This window comes from Mastigoproctus giganteus, chromosome 2, assembly GCF_048544385.1.
Source record: "Mastigoproctus giganteus isolate SK-2022 chromosome 2, ASM4854438v1, whole genome shotgun sequence".
NCBI classification, from domain to species: domain Eukaryota; kingdom Metazoa; phylum Arthropoda; class Arachnida; order Uropygi; family Thelyphonidae; genus Mastigoproctus; species Mastigoproctus giganteus.
The window spans coordinates 2758911-2781583 of NC_143576.1; the positions used below are offsets into that span (position 1 = coordinate 2758911).

The following is a 22673-nucleotide window of genomic DNA, read 5'->3' on the forward strand; positions in this document are numbered from 1 at the left end:
TAACAATGATGTTCTTTCTGAACAGACAAACAAATCACATTTTCTATTCCCTCCCTACCTTATGTAGAACATAAGGTAGGGAGGGAGGGAGTCACTTGGAGGTTGCTTTTTCACTTATATCAATGCCATAAGGGCCAACAGCCATCTATGAGTTGGTTGCTGCAATTTTTAACAGAAATTATCTCTAATTATTCATTACTACACTTAAGCATGTGAACTTCTTTAATGTCTATTTACTTTTTGAACAGTGTGAGAGAACTGATCACAAAGAAATAACAACATGGCAAATGTTAGGTGGGTTGCTGGCACTAGGAACCCACCTATCATTTGCCATGGCTGCTTACTTTGCAAGGCAAAACCAGTGGGTCACTGTAATTAGTGCTTATTTTGCATATAAATTAGCTCCAATTAATTATCTCTAATCAGCTTTAATTAAGTTTGAAATCACACCAACTCTCATTTTAGGGTCAAATACAACAGTTAATAAAAAAAAAAAACTTCCTAGCAGAATGGTCTAAGTTAGTCAAAATACACCCGTCACAGGGCTATAGTGTGAATATGTTAAAATGTATTATATACAACTAACCATAAAATAATACTTCATGTAAGTGTAAAGAATGACTAAATATACACTGAGACTGACAAGACACAAACGGAAATGATAATGGCTATTATGGTTGCATATATATAAATACAGTAAACCTCCTCTATTCGCGGGGGTTACGTTCCTGAGAAATGTTGTGAATACCGAAAACGTGAATACTGAATTATGGCTCCCATAGTAATAAAGGGGTTCCGTTCCAAAGTATGAAATATATAAGAAAAACTAGTCTAAAATTTTGTCTATGTATGTATTATATGTACCTTCATAATATGACTATGTACATAGACAGTACATAGTGAAATGCAAGCATATGGCATCGAAATGAAAATAAGAAACAATTTAATATTAAATGTAATATTTATTAGAAATTTCAAATAAATCTTTCAAACCAGCGTCTTTGCTAGCAAAAAACTTAACCTGCCAGTGCTATCACCAGTTTCGCTAGTGTTGATAAAGGAGTTTTGCCTTTTCACGAATGATGAGTGAACTTAATGGAATTTTATTTTGAGTTCGGTTTTCTATCCACAGATTTAAAGATTTTTCCATTTTTTCTAATTTAACATCACGAGTTACAGAGCAAATTTTTGAAGCAGTTAGCGCGTTTTCACGGACACTACGGCGGATTTTTTCTTCCGATTTTTTGATTGATCGTACCGTTGACTCATTGATTTTATGTTTTGCCACTGAGGAGACACTTTCACCATTAGAAATTTTATCGAATAACTCAATTTTATTCGCTAATGTCATCACCTTCTTTGATATTTTCACATTTCTCTTGTTATTCGTAGCCATATTTTTGTAGGGGTTAGAAAGAACTTGTCCACAATAAAGTCACTTTCTTCCGTTAACACACTCGAAAAAGTCTGTTTTACACTGCAAAACGGTAGATTTATCATTTTTGTAAGCATATAAATTTATAAATTGATAAATTTATTCAATTTATTTATTCAATTTATAAGCATATAAATTAAAAGCAAACGACGAAACCTTCCATGACAAGCACATAACACATACTGAACAAGGATTAGCGAGAAACATCCACGTTTGCGATTTTGTCACCCCCCCACCCACTGAGCGCTGTTTTGACCGGGAAAGATAATTTTAGCCACGCCCATGTTTTTTTATGGCGGAAAATATTCATGGCGCTTTAAAATTCACATTTTTTTAGGTTTCGTTTTATATTAAATCGGCGATCGCGAATACGCAAAACCGCGAATACAGATACCGCGAATAGCAGGGGTTTACTGTAATGCCTTTCTTACATGAAGTGGAATATGTCAGAGGTATGCATATGACTACTATTGTAAATCAGAAGCCCACAGCCTGGACCAATCAATATGAAGGTATAGATAAAGGACATATCTTGAGCACTGTATGTTGTTGTAGGAAGGGTTGTTTAACAGCACAAGGTCTGCTAGGACCAAAATGTTCCTATCTAGAGATTGCTTATGAGGCAAGCCAGTTCATGAAGAAGCTATAATAAATCAGGATTTTTGATATAACTGGATCTGTTTTAAATAGTTGACAAGGTCAGTTAAATTGCATTGTTTCCTATAAAATGTTTTAACATTAATAGCTCCTCTAAGTTCATCAGAGAGTGCAGATTTGCTATGCATGCATTGAGGTAGTAACAGCAGTCAACAGGGATGTATTTAACTGAATATTTTAGGGATGTATTTAACTGAATACTGTGTATTGCACTGCATGCACTGAGGAAGATTCCCACACATTAGTAGATACAGGTGAGTGAGATGTGCATGGCCGATATATGCCCTTGCTAAAACTACCTCTTCCTTCTGATTTGTTCTGTACTAGAATGATGTAGTTGTGGTTGCTGTTTGATCTGACAAAGTCTGTTAATGGTTTGTGCCTGCCAGATATGAAGCCATTTGTCTTTACAAGTTCTTTGCTGTACTGTACACTGATTATGATTCTATAATCAGTGTACAGTACAAAAAATTGAGCTATGTTTGATGTAGTTGAATGTTTGGCTACTTCATTCCCTGGGATCCAGCAGAAAGTTACTGTCCAGTTTTTTGTTCTAAAAATTCATAAATAGGCTTGAATTTGTTGCATATAGGATATGTAGAAGAGGAACTGTTTTTTAAGGATGATACTCTGCTCAGAGAGTGGGTATATATATTAAGATCTGGGAGGTGGCCAGGTTATTAACATGTTCAATAGTATATATATACTACATTCTATTGGTAGAGAAACAGATACTGCTGCTGCATCCACAACATCTGTTTTCAATCCATCAGCATAAATTTGATAGCAATGAAAATAACCAGGTGAATGAGGAATGAGCTGCAGTTGCTGGATGTTACAGGTGGCTAATGAATTTTTCCTCAAACATTCAAAGTAGCTGTCATAAGAAGATATTTCTAAGGATGGATGGATCTTGTTGGTCTATTCCTTGGCAAATGTTGTTAAGATGAATGTTCCAGGTGTTTATCAGATGTTGTAATATAATTCCAGCAGGCTTGTTTTCATTTGACTTATTTTCATAAAAATTCTATACCAATGGTCAATCAAAATGGCATTTATGGCAGGATATAATAGTAAACTTTTAGGACTGTATGGACCACCCTGGTTTAGTACCTTCATGCAGTCCTGTTAAGTGTAGATTTTTGCTGTATTCAGGCACACCACATAAGACCATGTATGTGTATTTTATAGCAGGGAGCACTTACCTACTATCCCCCTGAGCCCTAGACTTGCCAATGTCATCATATAAGTTGCAGCAATCTGACTTTTTTTTTTTTTTTTTTTTTTTGGAGTTTCTCTCTCCATATACAAAGTAAGTAGCATAAATTGTTAAAACTGAATTAACTGCGCTTTGACAAGATGGAGAAATGAGTATTTTAGGCAATACCTGACAAGATCGACATCTAATGTCACTTCATATAGGACCAGGATATTTCTGCCAGGGGCTAAGGTTGATGACATTGTAGAGCAGATATCATATTTTAAGGGCACAAAGGGTGATATTGTTGTACACGTTGGCACTAATGATATTAAGAGTAGGAGACCAGCAGAATTACTTAACAAGTACAGGTCACTGTTGAAAAAAAGCCGTGAATTAGGGTTGAATTTGAAAGTGTCTGCAATTCTGCCCAGACACAATAGAAGGGAGTATTTGATGAGAGCCTTGTCGAACGATTCGGCCCTGGAAATATTGTGCAAGGCTCAAGGGGTAGAATTTTTTCCAGCCTGGTCTGTACTTGTTAACAGGAGAAACTGCTTCTACAGGGACCGGATACACTTAAATAGAAAGGGTGCAAGAATATTTGCTGATGCTATCGAGGCATTGTTAAGTGGGTCGGAAAACTGCTAGCTTGGGGGGATATAAGAACTAATAGATTAACAGTAGCCATTGGCAGAAGTGAAAGTGATTCTTGCACTGCTTCTATTCGAATAAGCAGTAGCCTGGAAAACAAGGTGCAGGGTATTTCAGAGCCTGCTGGCAGTCATTGCGGTACAAGTAAACACATGGGTTGGGTTAGAGTAGCTAAGAATAGTAACCAGTGCATGTATACTTGTATGTACACCAATGCTAGGAGTTTGGTAAATAAATTTGATGAATTTGAGGTATTGCTCAGAACATCAAAGGCAGATATTGTTGGAATATCAGAGACGTGGTGTCACACAGATATCAGGAATGCAGAACTGGAATTTGGGGAGCACAATGTGTACAGGAAGGATAGACCAGATAGGAAGGGAGGAGGGATTACACTATTAGTTAAGAAACACATAAAATCCAAGGAAGTGAAGCCAGTCGATATCACTGGACAGTGCAGTGTCGAGTCAGTTTGGTGTGACATAAGCATTAGGAGATCAAAATTGAGAGTAGGAGTGTGTTATAGGCCTAATGACTCTGATGAGCATAATAAGGAACTGTACAGGGTAATAGAGTGGGCCAGTAAATCAGAGAGTCTTATAATTGGGGATTTTAATTTCCCAGATATTGACTGGAATTTGTGGATTGGTCACTCACACACACTAGCAAGGCTTTTGTGGATTTACTGAGTGATTGTTTTCTATATCAGCATGTTCGGGAGGCAACTTGATCTGATTATCAGTAGTGATTCTTCATGCATTAAGAATCGGCAGATAAAGGAACCACCAGGTGACAGTGATCACAGTGTGCTGAAGTGGGATTTACTCAAAGAGGTAACTACCATCAGGGGTAAAGGGAAGGATTTTTCCTTTCGTAAAGGTGACTACGGTGGTCTGAGACAGTATTTAAATTCTATACGGTGGGACCAACAGCAAATTCAAAATGGGAAGCATTCAAAGAATATATCTTGGAAGTTACTAGGCTTTACATACCAAGTAAGAAATATTGTTCAAGGTTTAGGCCTAAATGGATGTCAGATAAACTAATGAGACAAGTGGCAGAGAAGAAAAATGCATTGAATACATATAAATTAATGGGTGACATGGAAGCCTATGGTAGATATAAGCTGGTCTGTAACTAAGTCACAAAGGAGATTAGGAAGGCAAAGGAAGATTATGAGAAATCCTTGGCAAAGGATGTAAAGAAAAACAACAAAGAGTTCTTTACATATGGAAACTCTAGAAGTAAATGGATGAATCAGATTGGTCCACTGGATATTGATGGTTCAACTGCTGATGATCCTGCTCAAGTGGCTAACAAACTAAATGAGTATTGTGCATCTACATTCACCCATGAGGAGTTATTCAGGAGGGGAATGCTAGAGGTGAGTTAAACTCTGGCAGTGAGCTAGATGATTTTGTATTAACTGAGAGGAAAGTGGAGGAGAAATTGTTGAAGATAAACATAAAAAAGGCACCCAGGGTGGAAGAAATCTATCCAGTTATATTTAAGGAGGCAGCAAAGGAAGTAAGCAAACACTTAGCCATAATTATGAGAGCTTCTTTGGACTCAGGGGAAGTACCCATGGACTGGAGACGTGCAAATGTGACCCCAATTCACAAAGGAGGATCAAAGGGCAACACAAGTAATTATAGACCTGTTAGTTTAACTTCTGTTCCAGGAAAATTAATGGAGGCACTGGTTAAGGAAGCAATGCAGGATCATCTGGACAAGACTTCAGTTATAGCTCGGACACAGCATGGTTTTGTTAAGGGGAAGTCTTGCCTGACCAATTTGATTGGATACTATGATGCAGTCACAAAAGAACTGGATGCAAAGAATAATTTTGATATCATATATTTGGATCTTAGAAAGGCTTTTGATACTGTCACAAATGGAAGACTGCTGCACAAATTGGAGCAGTGTGGCAGTGGAGGCAAATTGCTGCTATCGATAAACGGATGGTTGAGTGGGAGAAGACAGAGAGTGGTAATCAATGGACACTGCTCATCATGGACTAATGTTATTAGTGGAGTCCCTCAGGGTTCAGTATTGGGTCCATTGTTGTTTTCTGTATTTATAAATGATATTCATGATGGTATATCAATCTTAATGTCCAAGTTTGCAGATGATACGAAGGTTGGCAGGGTTGTTAAGGACACTAATGACAGTACGCTGCTGCTGCAACAGGTCTAGAAAAGTTGACTTTGGTGGCAAATGAAGTTTAACATTGACAAATGTAAAGTTCTACCTATAGGAAGCAGTAACCCCAGAGTAATGTATCAACTCTGTGTTACTATACTGACAGTAGAGAATGAAAAGGACATGGGGATAATTGTGCAGGCAGATATGAAGTTTTCAGAGCAGTGCAGACGGTCTGCAAGAATAGCTCATGGTGTCTTGTCAATGATATACAGGTATTTTTCTAGTAGGGATAAGGAGGTGATATCCCTTTGTATGATGCGGTGGTCAAGCCACACCTTGAGTACTGTATACAGGTCTCGAGGCCTCATTTTAAGAAGGATTTAGAGCTGTTGGAACGAGTACAGAGAAGGGCAACAAGGTTAGTGAATGGAACAAAGGCTTACCGTTTGCATATTACAGTGTTTGAAGACTAGGCACCTGCAAGGTGATCTGATTGAGGTGTACAAATACTTGAATGGTTTGAGCATGCTCAATGCCAATGGGATTCTTCCTCTTACTCACTCAGAATAACCACCATAAGGGCAGAAATTCAAATCGAGGAAAGACAGTTCTAGGATAGATGTGGTGAAGGTTGCCTTTAGCCAGTGGGTAGTTGATTGGTTGAATAGACTTCCATATTTTGTTGTGGAAGTTGATAGCAAAAATAAATTTAAGGCTGAGCTGGACAGGTATTTATAACGAATGGAGGGGTGAAATGGGATGGAATTTTTTTTTTTTTTCTGATGCTGTATAAGCTTGGTTTCTTGCATCGTATGCCTCTGCTAATGCTAAATCCTTTGAACATTTTCTGTGGCATAGTTTTATTCAGCTCCATATAGTAGTCACACCAGTTAATCGAGCTAAAGCAATATCATTCCGTTATAGTCCTCTTTCTTCAATTTAGAAAGAGTTCTTTACGTATGTAAACTTTAGAAGGAATGGGATGAATCAGATTGGTCCACTGGATATCGACGGTTCAACTGTTGATGCTCAGGTAGCTAACAAACTAAATGAGTGTTTTGCATATTCATTCACACATGAGGAGTTATTCAGGGATGGGAATGCCAAATCTGAAGTAAATTCTGGCAGTGAGCTAGATGATTTTGTAATAACTGAGAGGAAAGTGGAGTAGAAATTGTTGAAGATAAACATCTGAAAGGCACCTGGGGTGGATGAGATCTATCCAGCCATAATCATGGGAGCTTCCTTGGACTCAGGGGAGGTACCCATGGACTGGAGATATGCAAATGTGACCCCAATTCACAAAGGAGGATCAAAAGGTGACAGAAGTAATTATAGACGGTTAGTTTAACTTCCGTTCCAGAGAAATTAATGGAGGCACTGGTTAAAAAAGCACTGCAGGTCCTCTAGCCAAGACTTCATTTATAGCTTGGACACAGCATGGGTTTCTTAAGGGGAAGTCTTGTCTGATCAATTTGATTGGATACTATGATGTGGTCACAGAGCAACTTGATGCAGGGAATAACTTTGATATCATATATTTGGATCTTAGAAAGGCTTTTGATACTGTTGCACATGGAAGACTGCTGCATAAATTGGAACAGTGTGGCATTGGAGGCAAATTGCTGCTATGGATAAAGGGATGGTTCAGTGGGAGAAGACAGAGAGTGGTAATCAATGGACACTGCTCTTTGTGGACTAATGTTATTAGTGGAGTACCTCAGGGTTCAGTGTTGGGTCTGTTGTTGTTTTCTGTATTTATAAATGATATTGATGATAGTATATCAGGCTTAATGTCCAAGTTTGCAGACCATACAAAGCTTGGCAAGGTTGTTAATGACAGTATGCTGCTGAAACAGAATCTAGAAAAGTTGACTATACGAGGTGAGAGGTGGCAAACGAAGTTTAACATTGACAAATGTAAAGTTCTACCTATAGGAAGCAGTAACCTCAGAGTAATGTATCAACTCTGTGTTACTATACTGACAGTAGAGAATGAAAAGGACCTGGGGTAATTGTGCAGGCAGAGAGGAAGTTTTCTTAGCAGTGCAGATGATCTGCAAGAGTAGCTCATGGTGTCTTGTCAATGATATACAGGAATTTTTCTAGCAGGGATAAGGAGGTGATATCCCTTTGTATGATGCGATGGTCAGGCTACACCTTGAGTACTGTATACAGGTCTTGAGGCTTCATTTTAAGAAGAATGTATTTGGAACGAGAAGGGCAACAAGACTAGTGAATGGAACAAAGGGATACTCTTATGAAGAAAGGCTTACCTTTTGCATATTACAGTGTTTGGAGACTAGGCACCTGCGAGGTGATCGGATTGAGGTGTATAAATACTTGAATTGTTTGAGCATGCTCAATGCCAATGGGATTCTTCCTCTTACTCAGAATAACCACCATAAGGGCAGAAATTCAAATCAAGGAAAGACAGTTGTAGGATAGATGTGCGGAAGGTTGCCTTTAGCCAGCAGGTAGTTGATTGGTGGAATAGACTTCCATCTTTTGTTGTGGAAATTGATAGCTAAAATAAATTTAAGGCTGAGCTGAACAAGTATTTGGAATGAATGGAGGGGTGAAATGGGAGGGTGTTTTTTTTTTTTTTTTGCTGATGCTGTATAACCTTGGTTTCTTGCATATGCCTCTGCTAATGCTAAATCCTTTGAACATTTTCTGTGTCATAGTTCTATCCAGCTCCATACAGTAGTCACACCAGTTAATCGAGCTAAAGCAATATCATTCTGTTATAACCCTCTTTCATGAATTCGAATCTCTCAATTTTAAATTTACTACTTGTGTCTTTTGATACAACTCATTTATGGTGTTTTGGGCACTGTCTTGATGTTGATTCTCCCACTATCAAGTTTTTGATACATTAGGCTCATTAGTGAGAAGTAGATATAGGACATTAGAATCCTCTGTATATTCTTTCTCTCTCTCTCGCTCTCTCTCTCTCAGTTATCCCAATCATAATTGCTAGCCTAAAGGAAATTTAGGCTATAACATACCCCTACTAGCATCTTCCTTTAACTGCAAATCATACAGGTCTGGAGGCCTCATTTTAAGAAGGATGTAGAGCTGCTGGAATGAGTACAGAGAAGGACAACAAGATTAGTGAATGGAACAAAGGGTTGCTCTTATGAAGAAAGGCTTAAATTTTGCAAATTAAAGTGTCTGGAGACTAGGCACCTGCGAGATGATCTGATTGAGGTGTATAACGCCTTGAATGGTTTGAGCATGCTCAATGCTGATGGAACTCTTTCTCTTGCTCAGAATAATCATTTGAGAGGGCATAAATTCAAATTGAGAAAAGACAGATATAGGAATGATGTGCAGAAGTTTGCCTTTAGCCAGCGGGTGGTTGGTTGGTTGGTGGAACAGATTTCCATACTTTGTTGTGGAAGTTGATAGCCTAAATAAATTTAAGGCTGAGCTGGACAGGTACTTGGAACGAATGGAAGGGTGAAATGGGAGCGTGTTTTTTGGCTGATGCTGCATAAGCTTGCTTTCTTACATCATATGCCTCTACTAATGCTAATGCTAATATATCTATATTCATAAGAATCCTGTGGCATAAAAGACCTCATCAGAAAGAATAAAGACTGCTGATGGAAAAATTCTCCAATAATACAGTTTTTTTTCTTATATCATTTGAAAAATTCATACAGAGTATAAATTTTGTCATATGAGGCCCAATGAAAGTGCAAAGCCCAGCTTGCTTTCATGCTATCATACACAGTGGTGTGTTTACTTACTTACAACTAAGTGCTAGTTATAGGCATATACTTCAGATATTTGCTGTGGTGCAGAACAAATTTGCAACCAAATGTTATGAGGGATAATCAAAGAAAAGACAAATTGATTTAAAAATAGAAACCACTGTTATATTGGTTATTCCTTTTTTGACATAACCCTACCTAGTTCAATACATTTTTTAATACTTCAGCTTAGTTTTTATTTCAGAAAGATGATTTAAATACACTGATGATGTTCATTAGCTCAGTGTCCAAAGGAAAATGGCAAACTTTTAGTTCACCTGCTTATGAAATAGCAAAATGTAATAAGTCAAGATCAGCTCTATATAGAGAGGGTGGAGAATCAGTTTGATGTGTAACTAATGCAGTTTCCTGGAAAATTGAGGCTGTACACACTCTTGCACTATCCAGGTGTAGCATCCATCGAAATTTTTTTGCATCAGGTTGTTTCTGCCCCATGTTTTCTCTTTAGAATTCAATCTCTTTAGAACTTCAGTATAATACTGTCCAGAAACATATAAAGTTTTTTGGTAATTTGTAAATATTGCCTTTCATATCAAAAAAGGTGATGTTCGTACACTTTCCTGCAGACTTTATGGACCATGCTTTCTTCAGAAGCAGAGGATTATGATGTTGGATTCATGACTCATCCATAGTGATTATTCTGCTTAAAATATCATTTTTCTAATGTTGACAGGTGTTTTTAAGTGAGATATCAATTCTAACCTGCCTTTGTGAAGCAGTAGGAAGTTGAGGTACTCAAGGTATTCCTAAATGTTCTTTCAAAATGTTTCGTGTGCTCATAACTAATACTCAAGACCTCTGCAAGTTTTTTGACTGTAACTGATCTGTTTTCAAAGACAACCAATCAATAATCGTATCAATTATTGATAATGAATGAATGTAATGAGATAGGATTAGTTGGTTCTTCTGTCTTTGAACTGCCTAAGCCATCTAAATACAGTGGATCCAGATGTATCAGATTCCCCATAGAATTTTGCAAAAGTTCTAACATTTCTGTGGGTCTTTTGTTCAGCAAGGATACAGAATTCCACATTGGTTTGTTGTTCATTATTTTCCTTTTCAATTCTTTTCAAGTTTGATACTCATTATCAGAATTATTGTGCGCCAAGAGTGACAAAAAAAAACAACAACATATGTTAGAGATAAATATCTCATAGGTTTAAATGTATATAGTTCTATTAATTATCATTTCATATTTTATATAGTAAAATGAGCCTCAATCTTTTTTTTGATCATCATTCTTATTTTTCAGCAGGATACTGCATATTGAACCAAGAAATTTAGAGAATAATTCATCTGTATTATTCATTTTTGCATACTGGAACCAGGAAAATTAGAGAATCTAGGATAACTCATTTCTAGCTGATGAAGAGAGCCAATTTTGTCCCCGCCCCCACTTGCCAGATGCTCTGGATTTTTTTCTTATGTGGTTACGTTAAGGACAAGTGTATCACATTAACTTAAAAGTATGAAAGCATATTGCTAGTACAGTTGTCTGCTGCCTTTGGCCTTTGATGAGTAAAATGAAATATGACAGTATGCATATACATACTCTCATATTTGATTTCACAATGTTTACGTCATACTGAGTTTACTCTTGTGTGATGTAAATTTATTATCACACTGAAAGCCTGTGTATTATCTACTAGGTACAACTTCCCATGCACCCTTTCTCTGTCATGTCTGTCCTTTCTTAAACATTGCACTCAGCATATTCAAATTCTGCATCTCATAATATCAGAATGACCAGTTTTCTGCTATTCCTGTGGTTTTTTTTTTTTTTTTTTATGAAAACTCCAAACACGAGAGGTATTAGAACGTATAGTACTTAGTACCATGCTTTGGTTGGAGCTTGAGAAGACGAGACAAGACATTTGTTGACACTAGACTAGGCGCCTCCGTAGCCAAGTGGGAAGGAGCAACAGTGCGTAGCACATGCTTCTTGATTAGACCGGGGTTCGAGCCCGTCACCACCAAATATGGAGGATGCGGAAAGGTCAGGGAATGACCACCGCATATTCCTGGAGCAATATGGCCTTAGTTGCTAATGCTCCTAAAAAAAAACAAACAACAAACCAACCAAACATTAGACTTGAACTTCTGCAGACTGTAATTTTCAGGAAAGACATATGAAGGAAGGTTGTTCAAGAAAACTGCAGTTGAATGAATAAACGAGGAAGACGAAAAGTTGGTTCTGCGAGTTTGAAGTTGGACAGTAAATGGAGGTTGACTGCTGGCGGCGGCACGTGTTCAGACTGTTTTCGAAAAGAGAGAGAGCAGGAATTATAGAAACCAATTCAGAAGAACAATGCCCATGAAAGTATCTATAGAAAAGGCATGCAGCATAAACAGTACGTCTATGAGATGGCGAGTGGAGAGACTCTGTTGGAGTTGAGTCGTTAATTAACCTAACTACCCTCTTCTGAATGGAATCTAGAAGCCTGGGAGAGGTTTTGTGGACACCGCCCTAGATGTGGGAACAATATTCCATGGTAGCTGGGATTTGCAATTTGTACAGAGTGAACAGCTGTTTGGAAGAAAAGTAACCTCCAACCCAAGCATGGTACTAAGTACTATAGGTTCTAATACCTCTCGTGTTTGGGATTTTCATAAAAAAAAAAACACATGGTAAGAATATACCCAGGTCCTTGACATAATGTGGCTGCGACAATACCCCCAGCCATACTTACTACTCGGACTCTCTCCAGTCATTATCTGGCAGAGTAGAGGTAGCAAGATTATACACTAGCTGATACAGAAGCCTCCTATTACCAATAGGTTCAGTCCGGTGTACTAACTAGCGGTTGACCTGTAAACACCGTTTTAGAGCTGTAACCTCGAAATGTAAGGAAGATTGGTTCTCGCCATGATGTCCGTCATAAGATGGAAAAGATGGGGTAGGGTTGACCGGAACTTAGCTCTGGGGAGTAAACATTGGTTCCACCACTTCAAGCCTCCAATAAGCAAAGTGGTAAATTTGCACCAGTTGATGAGAGTCATCTACCACCTAGTATTGCCTGGTAACACAGAGGGGCGGCATTCCTCCATGTGGTGTGGGCACCACACCGCGACCCCTGCTTATGTTGGTTCACACCTGGGTCGTCACCCACAGTGTGCTTGTACAAGGGGGGGGTTATACCCAGGATTACTAACCGTCCCACAATAGTGAAGGTGCAAGCAGAGGATTTGGCTGTCACAGACCGTATGGACTTCGCCGAAATTGAGTCCACTTGACTTGAGTGATACCCGAATATCAATAGTGTCAGAATTTGATGATTAAACCAACACTTCAAATTCATTTGCTATGCTCCTAGCATTAGGATATAAGCAAGTGTCTGTCTGTCTGTCTGTCTGTTTCTGCTCTTCGTAACTCTAACCCAGCTCATCTATGAGAAAGTGGTTCAAAAGTTATATATACGTTCATAATAATGAAATAACACAGCTTAATTTTTTATTTTTTTTTTAAGCCCAAAGTTACTTTTTTTTAAAGCAAAGAGAAAATACCTAAAAAAAAGCCTTTGGGTATTTTATTAAGCTTATGGCTTCCTTAAGACTGTCATCACTTAAAAACTGATACCCACATAGGTGTTCAGAAATTTGCACAATTTCAAAAGATTTCTGAAGAAGTGATCACTAGAAGCTAGGTCTGGACTGTAAGATAGGTGGTTTAACTTCTGGAATCTGCAATCTAACTTCTGGTGGTTTAACTTCTGGAATCTGCAATTGCTTTATGGGACTTGTGAATAAAGGAGCATTTTCATGAAGGAAAATGAACCACCTCATGTAAATTTCCTCTTCTCTGTCCCTTTATAGCCTCTCTTAAATTTTTGAGAACAGCATATGCATCTCCAATAATTGTTTTCTTATGTGACATGTAGTTTACCAAAGCAATTCCTTCCATATCCCAAAAAAAGGCAGCTATGATCTTCTTCGAATTAGAGTGAATCATTTCAGTTGTAGTGGTGGCCCATGGTTTTTCCATTGCATGCACTCATTTTTTTTTCTGGATACCAGTGATAAATCCACATTTCATCTCCAGTTAAAATTCTTGAAAGAAACCTTATAGATTTGCATAACTGCACATGTAAATTTTCCTCACAAATTCTGTCCTGCACTATTTTGAAGGTTAAGAATGCACATGCATTCCTAACACCTTCACTATTTTTATACATTTCTGGAGTTTTCACTTCCACTTGTTGTTCTGAGTTAGGATCATTTTCTATGAGTTCTTGATCATATTTAAACTGTTTAGGCCAAAACTGTAGCTGGTATTCAGAAGGGAACAGCACTATATACAAATTTCATGTTTTCATGAATAACTTCTGATTCATTCCCTTTTCTTTCTTTTTTCTTTGTCAAATTGATGATGGCCTGATGCTCCAATTTTGTCACAACCTCACTTTCCATTGGGGGTGGTTACTTTAAATCTCTTCTGTTCTATATCTCACTGTTTAGCCAAAGTGTACATATATATATATATATATATATATATATATATATATATATATATAGACAAATGTTTATATTCAATGTATAGGGAAGGGATGCTGACCACCTGTCAATTGTAATTACCATGGAAAAATTGAGAAGGCCTGTAAAGTGAAGGAGATAACCTGAAATAAATTGATTAACATAAAAATAAAAATAATAATGAAGATAACAATCTTACCTAAAGTAGTGGGTCCTAGAGCTTTAACTACTTCTTCATAGGGTCAGCAGCCAAAACCGTAAGAGCCACTACAATAAGCAGGGTCTCTGTTTCTGTTATGATATATACATGCGAAATGTATAAATCATAGCCGACCAGACAGAGAGCAAAAAGGAGTAATATTTAAAAAAAAAAAAAAATGCCAATAGAACTTTAAGGGAAAAAGAAGAATAAAAAATTTTTTGAAATCAAAAAGACAAATACATTACAAAAATTAAACAATGTATTAGCCATATAGTGCAAGAGAGAGAGGGGGGGAGGGGAAATCACCAAGAAAGAGAAGATATCCAACTCAGGACCGAGGATGTGCCAAACCCATACTGACCAGATATGAGCCTCTGACATCTCTCCTGAATGATAAAATTCTTTTGAAACTGTTTGTGATGATGGTTATTTTGAGATGTATCTATCACCTTCATCAAGATGAAACTATTTGCAATTGAGACTTCTGAAAGCCAGGAAAATAACTTCCTCCATCATTTCACTGATTTTCAGTTGAAAATCGGTGAAATGTTAGAGTCACGGGGCTTAGAGGGGAACAGGTATCCTGTGTGTTATCAGACACTCAGCCTAAAACACTGATGGATCCAATATCTCTCTATTACAGAAGATTTAGGAGAAGTCCGGTTGGCCTGCCTCCCTAAAATCCACTCATGCACACCTTCTCGATGGTAAGCCCTGTTACGTCACTTAGGTGGCAACGAACGTGTAGAGTGGTTCTCTTCAAGACGCCTGGTCAGCGTGAAGAGGAAAAGACCAAACCCTCCAGCAATGAGAGCACAACAATACAAATGGCCCTCAGTCCCCAGCAGCTTTCACTCTCCCTCTTACGGCAGCGAGAGGATCAGAGTGGAAGCAGAGGGTGCTAAGAATCTCTGGGTACAACCAGGCTGCCATGCACGGAAATTGAACTTGGCCTGTTATAACGTACGATCACTCATCGGTGAAGACAGGATATTAGAGCTGGAAAAGGAATTAGGAAATTTGAATTGGAATATCATCGGTTTGGCTGAAACAAGAAGAAGAAATGAATCACTTATAAGTTTATCAAGTGGAAATCTGCTGTACACCAATGGAAACAGTGAAAGGAGTGAAGGTGGAGTTGGGTTTCTGGTCCATAAAGATTTTAAAAACAACATTTTGGAATTCAAAAGTACATCACCAAGGGTGTCAAGACTAATACTCAAGATTTCTAAGAGGTACAATCTAAAGATTATAATGATTTATGCACCAACATCGAGTCATGATGATGAAGAGGTTGAAGAAATGTACACTGAAATTGAGAGTCTTCTAGATGAGCAGAAAACCCACTACACTATTATTATGGGGGACTTCAATGCTAAGGTTGGAAAAAGGCAAAACAGCGCAGAAAGAGGAACTATAGGAAATTTTGGAATTGGTGAAAGAAATAAAAGAGGTGAAAGACTTGTGGAATTTGCAGAATCTCAAGGAATGTCAGTAATGAACACTTTTTTCAAGAAAAGGGTGAACAGAAAGTGGACATGGAAGAGTCCAAATGGATTAACAACTAATGAAATCGACTTCATCCTCACTAACAGAAGATATATTGTGAATGATGTTACCGTCCTGAATAAGGTAAATGTTGGAAGTGATCACAGAATGGTAAGATGTACACTTGATATAGATGTAGGAAAGGAAAGGAAAAAACTGACTCGAGTAAATAATACAAAGGTCTTTGAAATAACAGAGGAGGAGAAAAAGCAGTATGTACTGGAACTTAAGAACAAGTTTGAGCTTCTGCAGACTGCTCAGGACCAAGATATCGACGAGGAATATTACAACTTTCTGAAAGTGATAAAGCCCAAGAAACCTATAGGGAAACAGAAATCCAAAGAAGAAAAAATTAGTCAAGAAACACTTGTCATGATGAACCAAAGACGACAAATGAAGAGCAAGAAAAACACTGTCAGGGAGAAAATTGAGTATACTGAGTTATGCAAAGCCATTAGAAAGAGACTCAGAGAGGACATAAGAAGATTTAACACAAGAAAAGTAGAACAAGCATTAAGGGAAAACAAAGGATTTAAATCAGCAGCCATGAGCAGTAATACAGAAAGACAAATGATACTGAAACTGAAGAATAGAGATGGTGTACTTATAAACAGCAGAGAAGGCATAATTCAAATAGCAGAAGACTACTATAGAGAATTATACAAGGAGCGAGGGAATGATACCAGCAATGGGGAAGATGGATTGCAAAGTAGCAACACATACGACATACCCGATATTCTTCCTGATGAGGTAGAACATGCATTGAAGAAAATGAAGAATCGGAAAGCCCCGGGGGAAGATGAAGTTACTGTAGAGTTGTTAAAATTGGGAGGAAGAGACATAACACAAAAACTGGCAAGGCTCTTCACAAAGTGCATTAGAAAAGGTGTGATGCCTAAGCAGTGGAATAATGCAAGCATAGTTTTGCTGCATAAGAAAGGAGATAAATCAGAAATTGGAAATTATAGACCAATTAGCTTGTTATCCCATATCTTTTGTTATCCCATAAGTTTTGCAAATTACAGTGTCTGGAAACTAGGCACCAGCGGGGTGATCTGATAGAGGTGTACAAAGCCTTGAATGGTTTGAGCATGCTCAATGCTGATGGGATTCTTCCTCTAGCTCAGAAAAATCACCTGAGAGGGCATAAATTCAAATTGAGGAAAGACAGATGTAGGATAGATGTGCGGAAATTTGCCTTTAGCCAGCGGGTGGTTGGTGGGTGGAACAGACTTCCATCCCCTGTCGTGGAAGTTGATAGCTTAAATAAGTTTAAGGCTCAGCTGGACAGGTATTTCGAACGAACAGAGGGGTGAAGTGGAAGTGGTTATTTTTATTTATTTATGTTACTTTTTTTTTTTTTTTTTTTTTTTGGCTGATGCTGCATAAGCTTGCTTTCTTGCATCAAATGCCTCTACTAATGCTAATGCTAATGCTAATCTACAAGTTGTTCACAAGGGTCATTACTAACAGATTAGAAAGAATACTTGATGAGAATCAACCGAAAGAGCAAGCTGGCTTTAGGACAGGATTCTCAACTATGGATCACCTTCATGTAATATCACAGCTAATGGAGAAAGCAAATGAATATAAAACACCATTATGCCTAGCATTTGTGGATTATGAAAAGGCATTTGACTCCATACAGCATAAGGCAATGTTTCAGACACTGGAAAGACAAGGCATAGATACTCCATATATTATGATTTTGAAGAAAATATATGAGAGTGCTACATCCTTTATTAGACTAGACAAAGACAGTAGCAAATTTAAAATCGAGAAAGGAGTTCGACAAGGAGACACAATATCTCCGAAGCTGTTTACTGCTGCCCTTGAGGAAGCTTTCAGAAGATTAGACTGGTCGCAGAAAGGAGTCAATGTGAATGGAGAGTACCTAAACCATTTACGATTTGCAGATGACATTGTGGTCATAAGCCACGATCCCAAAGAATTAGAGGAAAATCTTAATCAGTTATGCACAGTTAGTAAGGATTTTGGACTAAAGATGAATATGGCTAAAACAAAAGTAATGATGAACAAGTATGCCACGGAAAGGGAAATAATGATTGAAGGAGCAGTAATTGAAAAGGTGGAGTCATATACTTATCTGGAACAAGTTATTAGCTGTAATAATGATAAATGGCTGGAAGTCAAGAGAAGAATAAATTTTGGATGGATAGCATTCAGGAAATATAGTCACATACTGAAGAGCAATATCCCAGTTTGTCTGAAACGTAAAATAATGAATCAATGTATACTCCCCACCATGACTTATGGAAGTGAAACTTGGGCACTCACCAAAAGAATGGAAGAGAAGCTAAGAACTACACAGCGAAGAATGGAACGAATTATATTGGGAATCAGACTGTTAGATAAGAAGAGAAACACATGGATTAGGCAGCAAACTCAAGTAACGGACATTTTTATCAAAACTAAAGAACTAAAATGGTCTTGGGCAGGACACATAGCTCGAAGACATGATGACAGATGGACTAAGAAAATAACAGAATGGTACCCAAGAGGAGCTAGAAGAAAACCTGGAAGACAAAGGCGGAGATGGATAGATGAAATTCATGAGTTTTTGAGTAGTAAATGGATGGCCAGTGCTCAAAACAGAAGGAACTGGAAAGTTGCTGGAGAGGCCTTCATCCTGCAGTGGATTGAAAATGGCTGATGATGATGATGATGATGTTAGAGTCACTATTTGTGTATTCACTGATGGTGGCAGGGTTTTCAGTTTTGAAGTTTATATACATCTTCCTGCCCGGTGGTGTTTTGGGAATGGGCCCGTCTGCTGTGGTGTTTTAATTAACCAAAGTTTATCAAAGTGTTGTTTATAAAACTTCTCTTTAAGAACTTTCCACAAATTATAAACTGAAAACAGCACTGCTGAGCAGTAACACTGCTCAGCAGTGTTGTTTCAAGTTTATAATTTGGTTTCTTTTCTGTTCTGGTTTATATATCTTTCATGTGCATTTTGTGTAGTGATTGATTTTAGTTTACCATGTGGGTATTTCAATTTCTCTTTTTTTTAAAATGGCCTCAAAGAGATCAAGTGAGTCAGCTACTGTTAATAAAAACAAGTAGGTGAAATGGTTTTGGAAAAACTTGTCAAGATAAAGTCAAGTTAACGCCAACTTACTTTGTGTTTGGAACGGAATTAAGGAAAGTAAGTAATTAAGGAAAGTATTTACTACATTTTATTTCTTGTGCGCAATTAGACTGGCCGAAAGCAATATCAAGATGCTGTTCCCCTGCTATCGCTTCTTGTTTTCTTCTGATACAAAGTTTAGTGTCTTTTCTACACTATTTTGTCAGTGATAAGTCATAGTCTCTCTCTGCTGGCACTTTGCCTCATTTGTTTATTTACCTATTTCCCGGTAACACGGGACAATTCACTTTGATATAAACATTCTGGACAGCTATCTATCGACTTTCATCCTTGGTTCTCCAACATTGCTTTGTAAACACCACACACAAGTATTTCACCGATTTCGTGGCGCCTCCGTAGCCAGGTGGGAAGGAGCAGCAGTGTGTAACACAAGCTTCTTGATTAGAGCAGGGTTCGATCCCGTCACCACCAAATACGGAGGATGTGGAAAGGTCAGGGAATGACCACCGCATATTCCCGGAGCAATATGGCCTTAGTTGCTAATGCTCCTAAAAACCAAAATAACAACAACAACAACAACAACAAGCACCGATTTCATTCCAAACACAGTAAGTTGGTGTTAACCTGATTTTATCCCATAATCTACAGTTATTTTATTTAATTTTTGTAATGTATTTGTCTTTTTGATTTCAAAAGAAATTTTTATTCTTAAAGTTCTTTTTCCTAAAAGTTCTACTGGCATTTTTTTTTTTTTTTTAAATTTTACTCCTTTCTTTTTGGTCTCTGTCGGGTCGGTTATCATTTATACATTTTGCATGCATACATCATAACAGAAACAGAAACCCTGCTTATTGTGGTGGCTCCTACGGTTTTGGCTGCCAATCCTATGAAGAAGTAGTTAAAGCTCTAGGACCCACTACTTTAGGTAACATTGTTATCTTCGTTATATTTTTATGTTAATCAATTTATTTCAGGTTATCTCCTTCGCCTTACAGGCCTTCTCAATTTTTCCATGGTAATTACAATTGACAGGTGGTCAGCATCCCTTCCCTATACATTGAATATAAACATTTGTCTATATTTCATTATGGTTGCCGGGTTTCTCTAATGTAACTAGTAGTACCCCAGATCCATAACACAGGTTAATAATTTTGATTTAATACTTTGTTTGCTTACTTTGTCATTCAGTAACTTAATTATTTTTATCAACATATATATATATATATATATATATAGAGGCTTTTCGATGTTTTGGGGAAAAAATGATTATGGGTTTTTGAAGAAGATTGCAAGATTACAAGTTTTTGATTACAAGAGAAAAGCTAACTATACCATATTAAGAAATGTTAGCTACAGAAAAACACAGCAAGTATATGTGCAAGATTTTTTTTCTGTAGCTAGTGTTTCTTAGTGTGTGGTATTCTCTTTTACAACCAAGTGATAGTCTTCTTCTAAACCAAAAGTCAAACTGAAGATGGATTTCGATATAACAAGTTTTAATTTTCGTATTAATTTTCTATGTTTTTGTATTTGTATTAATTTATTCTTATATACCAAGAAAATTAATTAAATATTTATAAATTTCTAAATAAATCAGCAAAATATTTTGGTTTAGAAGAAGACTATCACTTAGCCAAAAGAGAGAATTAAATAAATAGGCTACGCTTTAGATTTCCATATTGAAATAAGTGTTTTATTAAATATTATAATATCAAATAAATATAATTCTCAAATTACAATTATTAATATTAATTTTGTAATTTCAAGCTTATTCAACATGCAAATCAGCCTGTAAACATCCAACTATAAAGACAGTACACAATAAACTATTCAAAATGGCATACCATATGGAACCACGAAACAATGACAGAAGTAGTGACTACTTCTGTCATTGTTTCGTGGTTCCAAGGAATATCAACCAACTAACAATTACCATCATCAACAAATTAGTTAAATGTCAACAACACTAATTAAACCATGTGATGTGATGTGTTTTGTTTATGTGAACTTTAAAAAGTTCACATAAACAAAATAAAAAAGTATTACAAAAGTTTAATCAGAATAAAACTAATTAATAACTAGTGTTCTTACTTTACAGAGCATTGGCTATTTGGAACAGCCACTAAATCTTTCTTGATAAGGCCTGATGAAAAGAATCAATAAATAATCCAGACATGTCACCAGTTATTAAGTAGATCTATACTGTGTGAGTTTTAATTTACTTCTGTAATACTTTTTTATACAATAAAATTCATTTAAACAAATCACACAGTTTAATTAGTGTTACTCATATTTAATTAATTCACTATGAACAACCACATTATGTCATTTTCTCAACACATCATTAATATTATTAATATCGTGATACTGCTATCACCATACCAAAATTGCCATTAATATTTTCAAGTTTCCAGTTTATTAAGTTAGCCATACCTCTTCTCTAATATGTAAATAGTACTGAAATTTATTATCAAAATCTACAATTGAAGGATCGCTATGAACAAATTCCTCACAGACGACTTGCTTATCTTCACTCCATAATGAATGAAATTTTTTCCATTGTTCCAATATTTTATACACTGCCAGAAGAAGTAACTGAACGTTTCTCTGAATATATAAGCCCAATTCATTTATTCTGGGATGAAGACAAATATCGTTAAAAAATGAAAATACATAGGGTTCATTCTGTCCTTCGATTTTCAGTGAAGGAGCTTCTATGCACGTGCCATCCATCCATCTCACAAATAACTTGGTTCTAGGAAGAAAATAGCAATAGGTTTCATTAATAAACTACCAATACAGGATTATATTTAATTATAACAAAAGTAACAAATTTGTGGAAAGCTGAAGCAAAAATACATGGAATAATTACAAGGCAGGTGTTTCAGGGCTGAATATTTTAGTATTAGTAGAGGAAAATTTTGCAAGAAAGCAAGCTTATACCGCATTGGCAAAAAAAAAAAAAAAATTACTTCCATTATCACCTGTCCATTCCCCAATCCTTAATAATTCGTCTAGTTTTTCCTTGAATTTATTCTTCATTCAGTCTATTTACTTCCACCCAATGGAACATTCGATAACCCACTTGAGTGAAGGAAACTTTCCACATCTATCCTGCAACCATCCTTCCTCAATTTAAATTCATGCTGTCTCGTGTGGAATTTAATATGTTCCATGATAACATCAATAATACCTTTAGGTCATTCAAATTATGAATCAGAGTCCAACAATTTCTGAATAATAGAGATAAGGAATGCAGAATTGGAATTTGAAGAGTACAATGTGTACAGAAAGAATAGACACGATAGAATTGGAGAAGGCGTGATGATGTTAGTTAAGAAACACATAAAATCTAAAGAAGTGCATCCAGTTGAAATGAGTGGACAGTGCACTGTTGAGAGAGTTTGGTGTGACATAAGCAATAGGAAAACCAAGTTGAGAGTAGGAGTGTGTTGCAGGCTTAATGACTC

General features: G+C 36.9%; 1 protein-coding gene across 1 annotated transcript in view; it reads right to left on the reverse strand.

The window, feature by feature from the left end:
* The window catches only part of Dhc98D (Dynein heavy chain at 89D), a 971787-nt gene extending 949592 nt beyond the window's left edge, over nucleotides 1–22195 (reverse strand). The window contains exons 1-2 of the mRNA XM_090387912.1: nucleotides 22188–22195; nucleotides 21637–21958 (exon numbers count right to left, since the gene is read on the reverse strand). Coding sequence (XP_090244038.1) covers nucleotides 21637–21958; nucleotides 22188–22195 — 330 coding nt within the window. The remainder of the gene's footprint in view (nucleotides 1–21636; nucleotides 21959–22187) is intronic.
* Nucleotides 22196–22673: the final 478 nt, after the last annotated feature.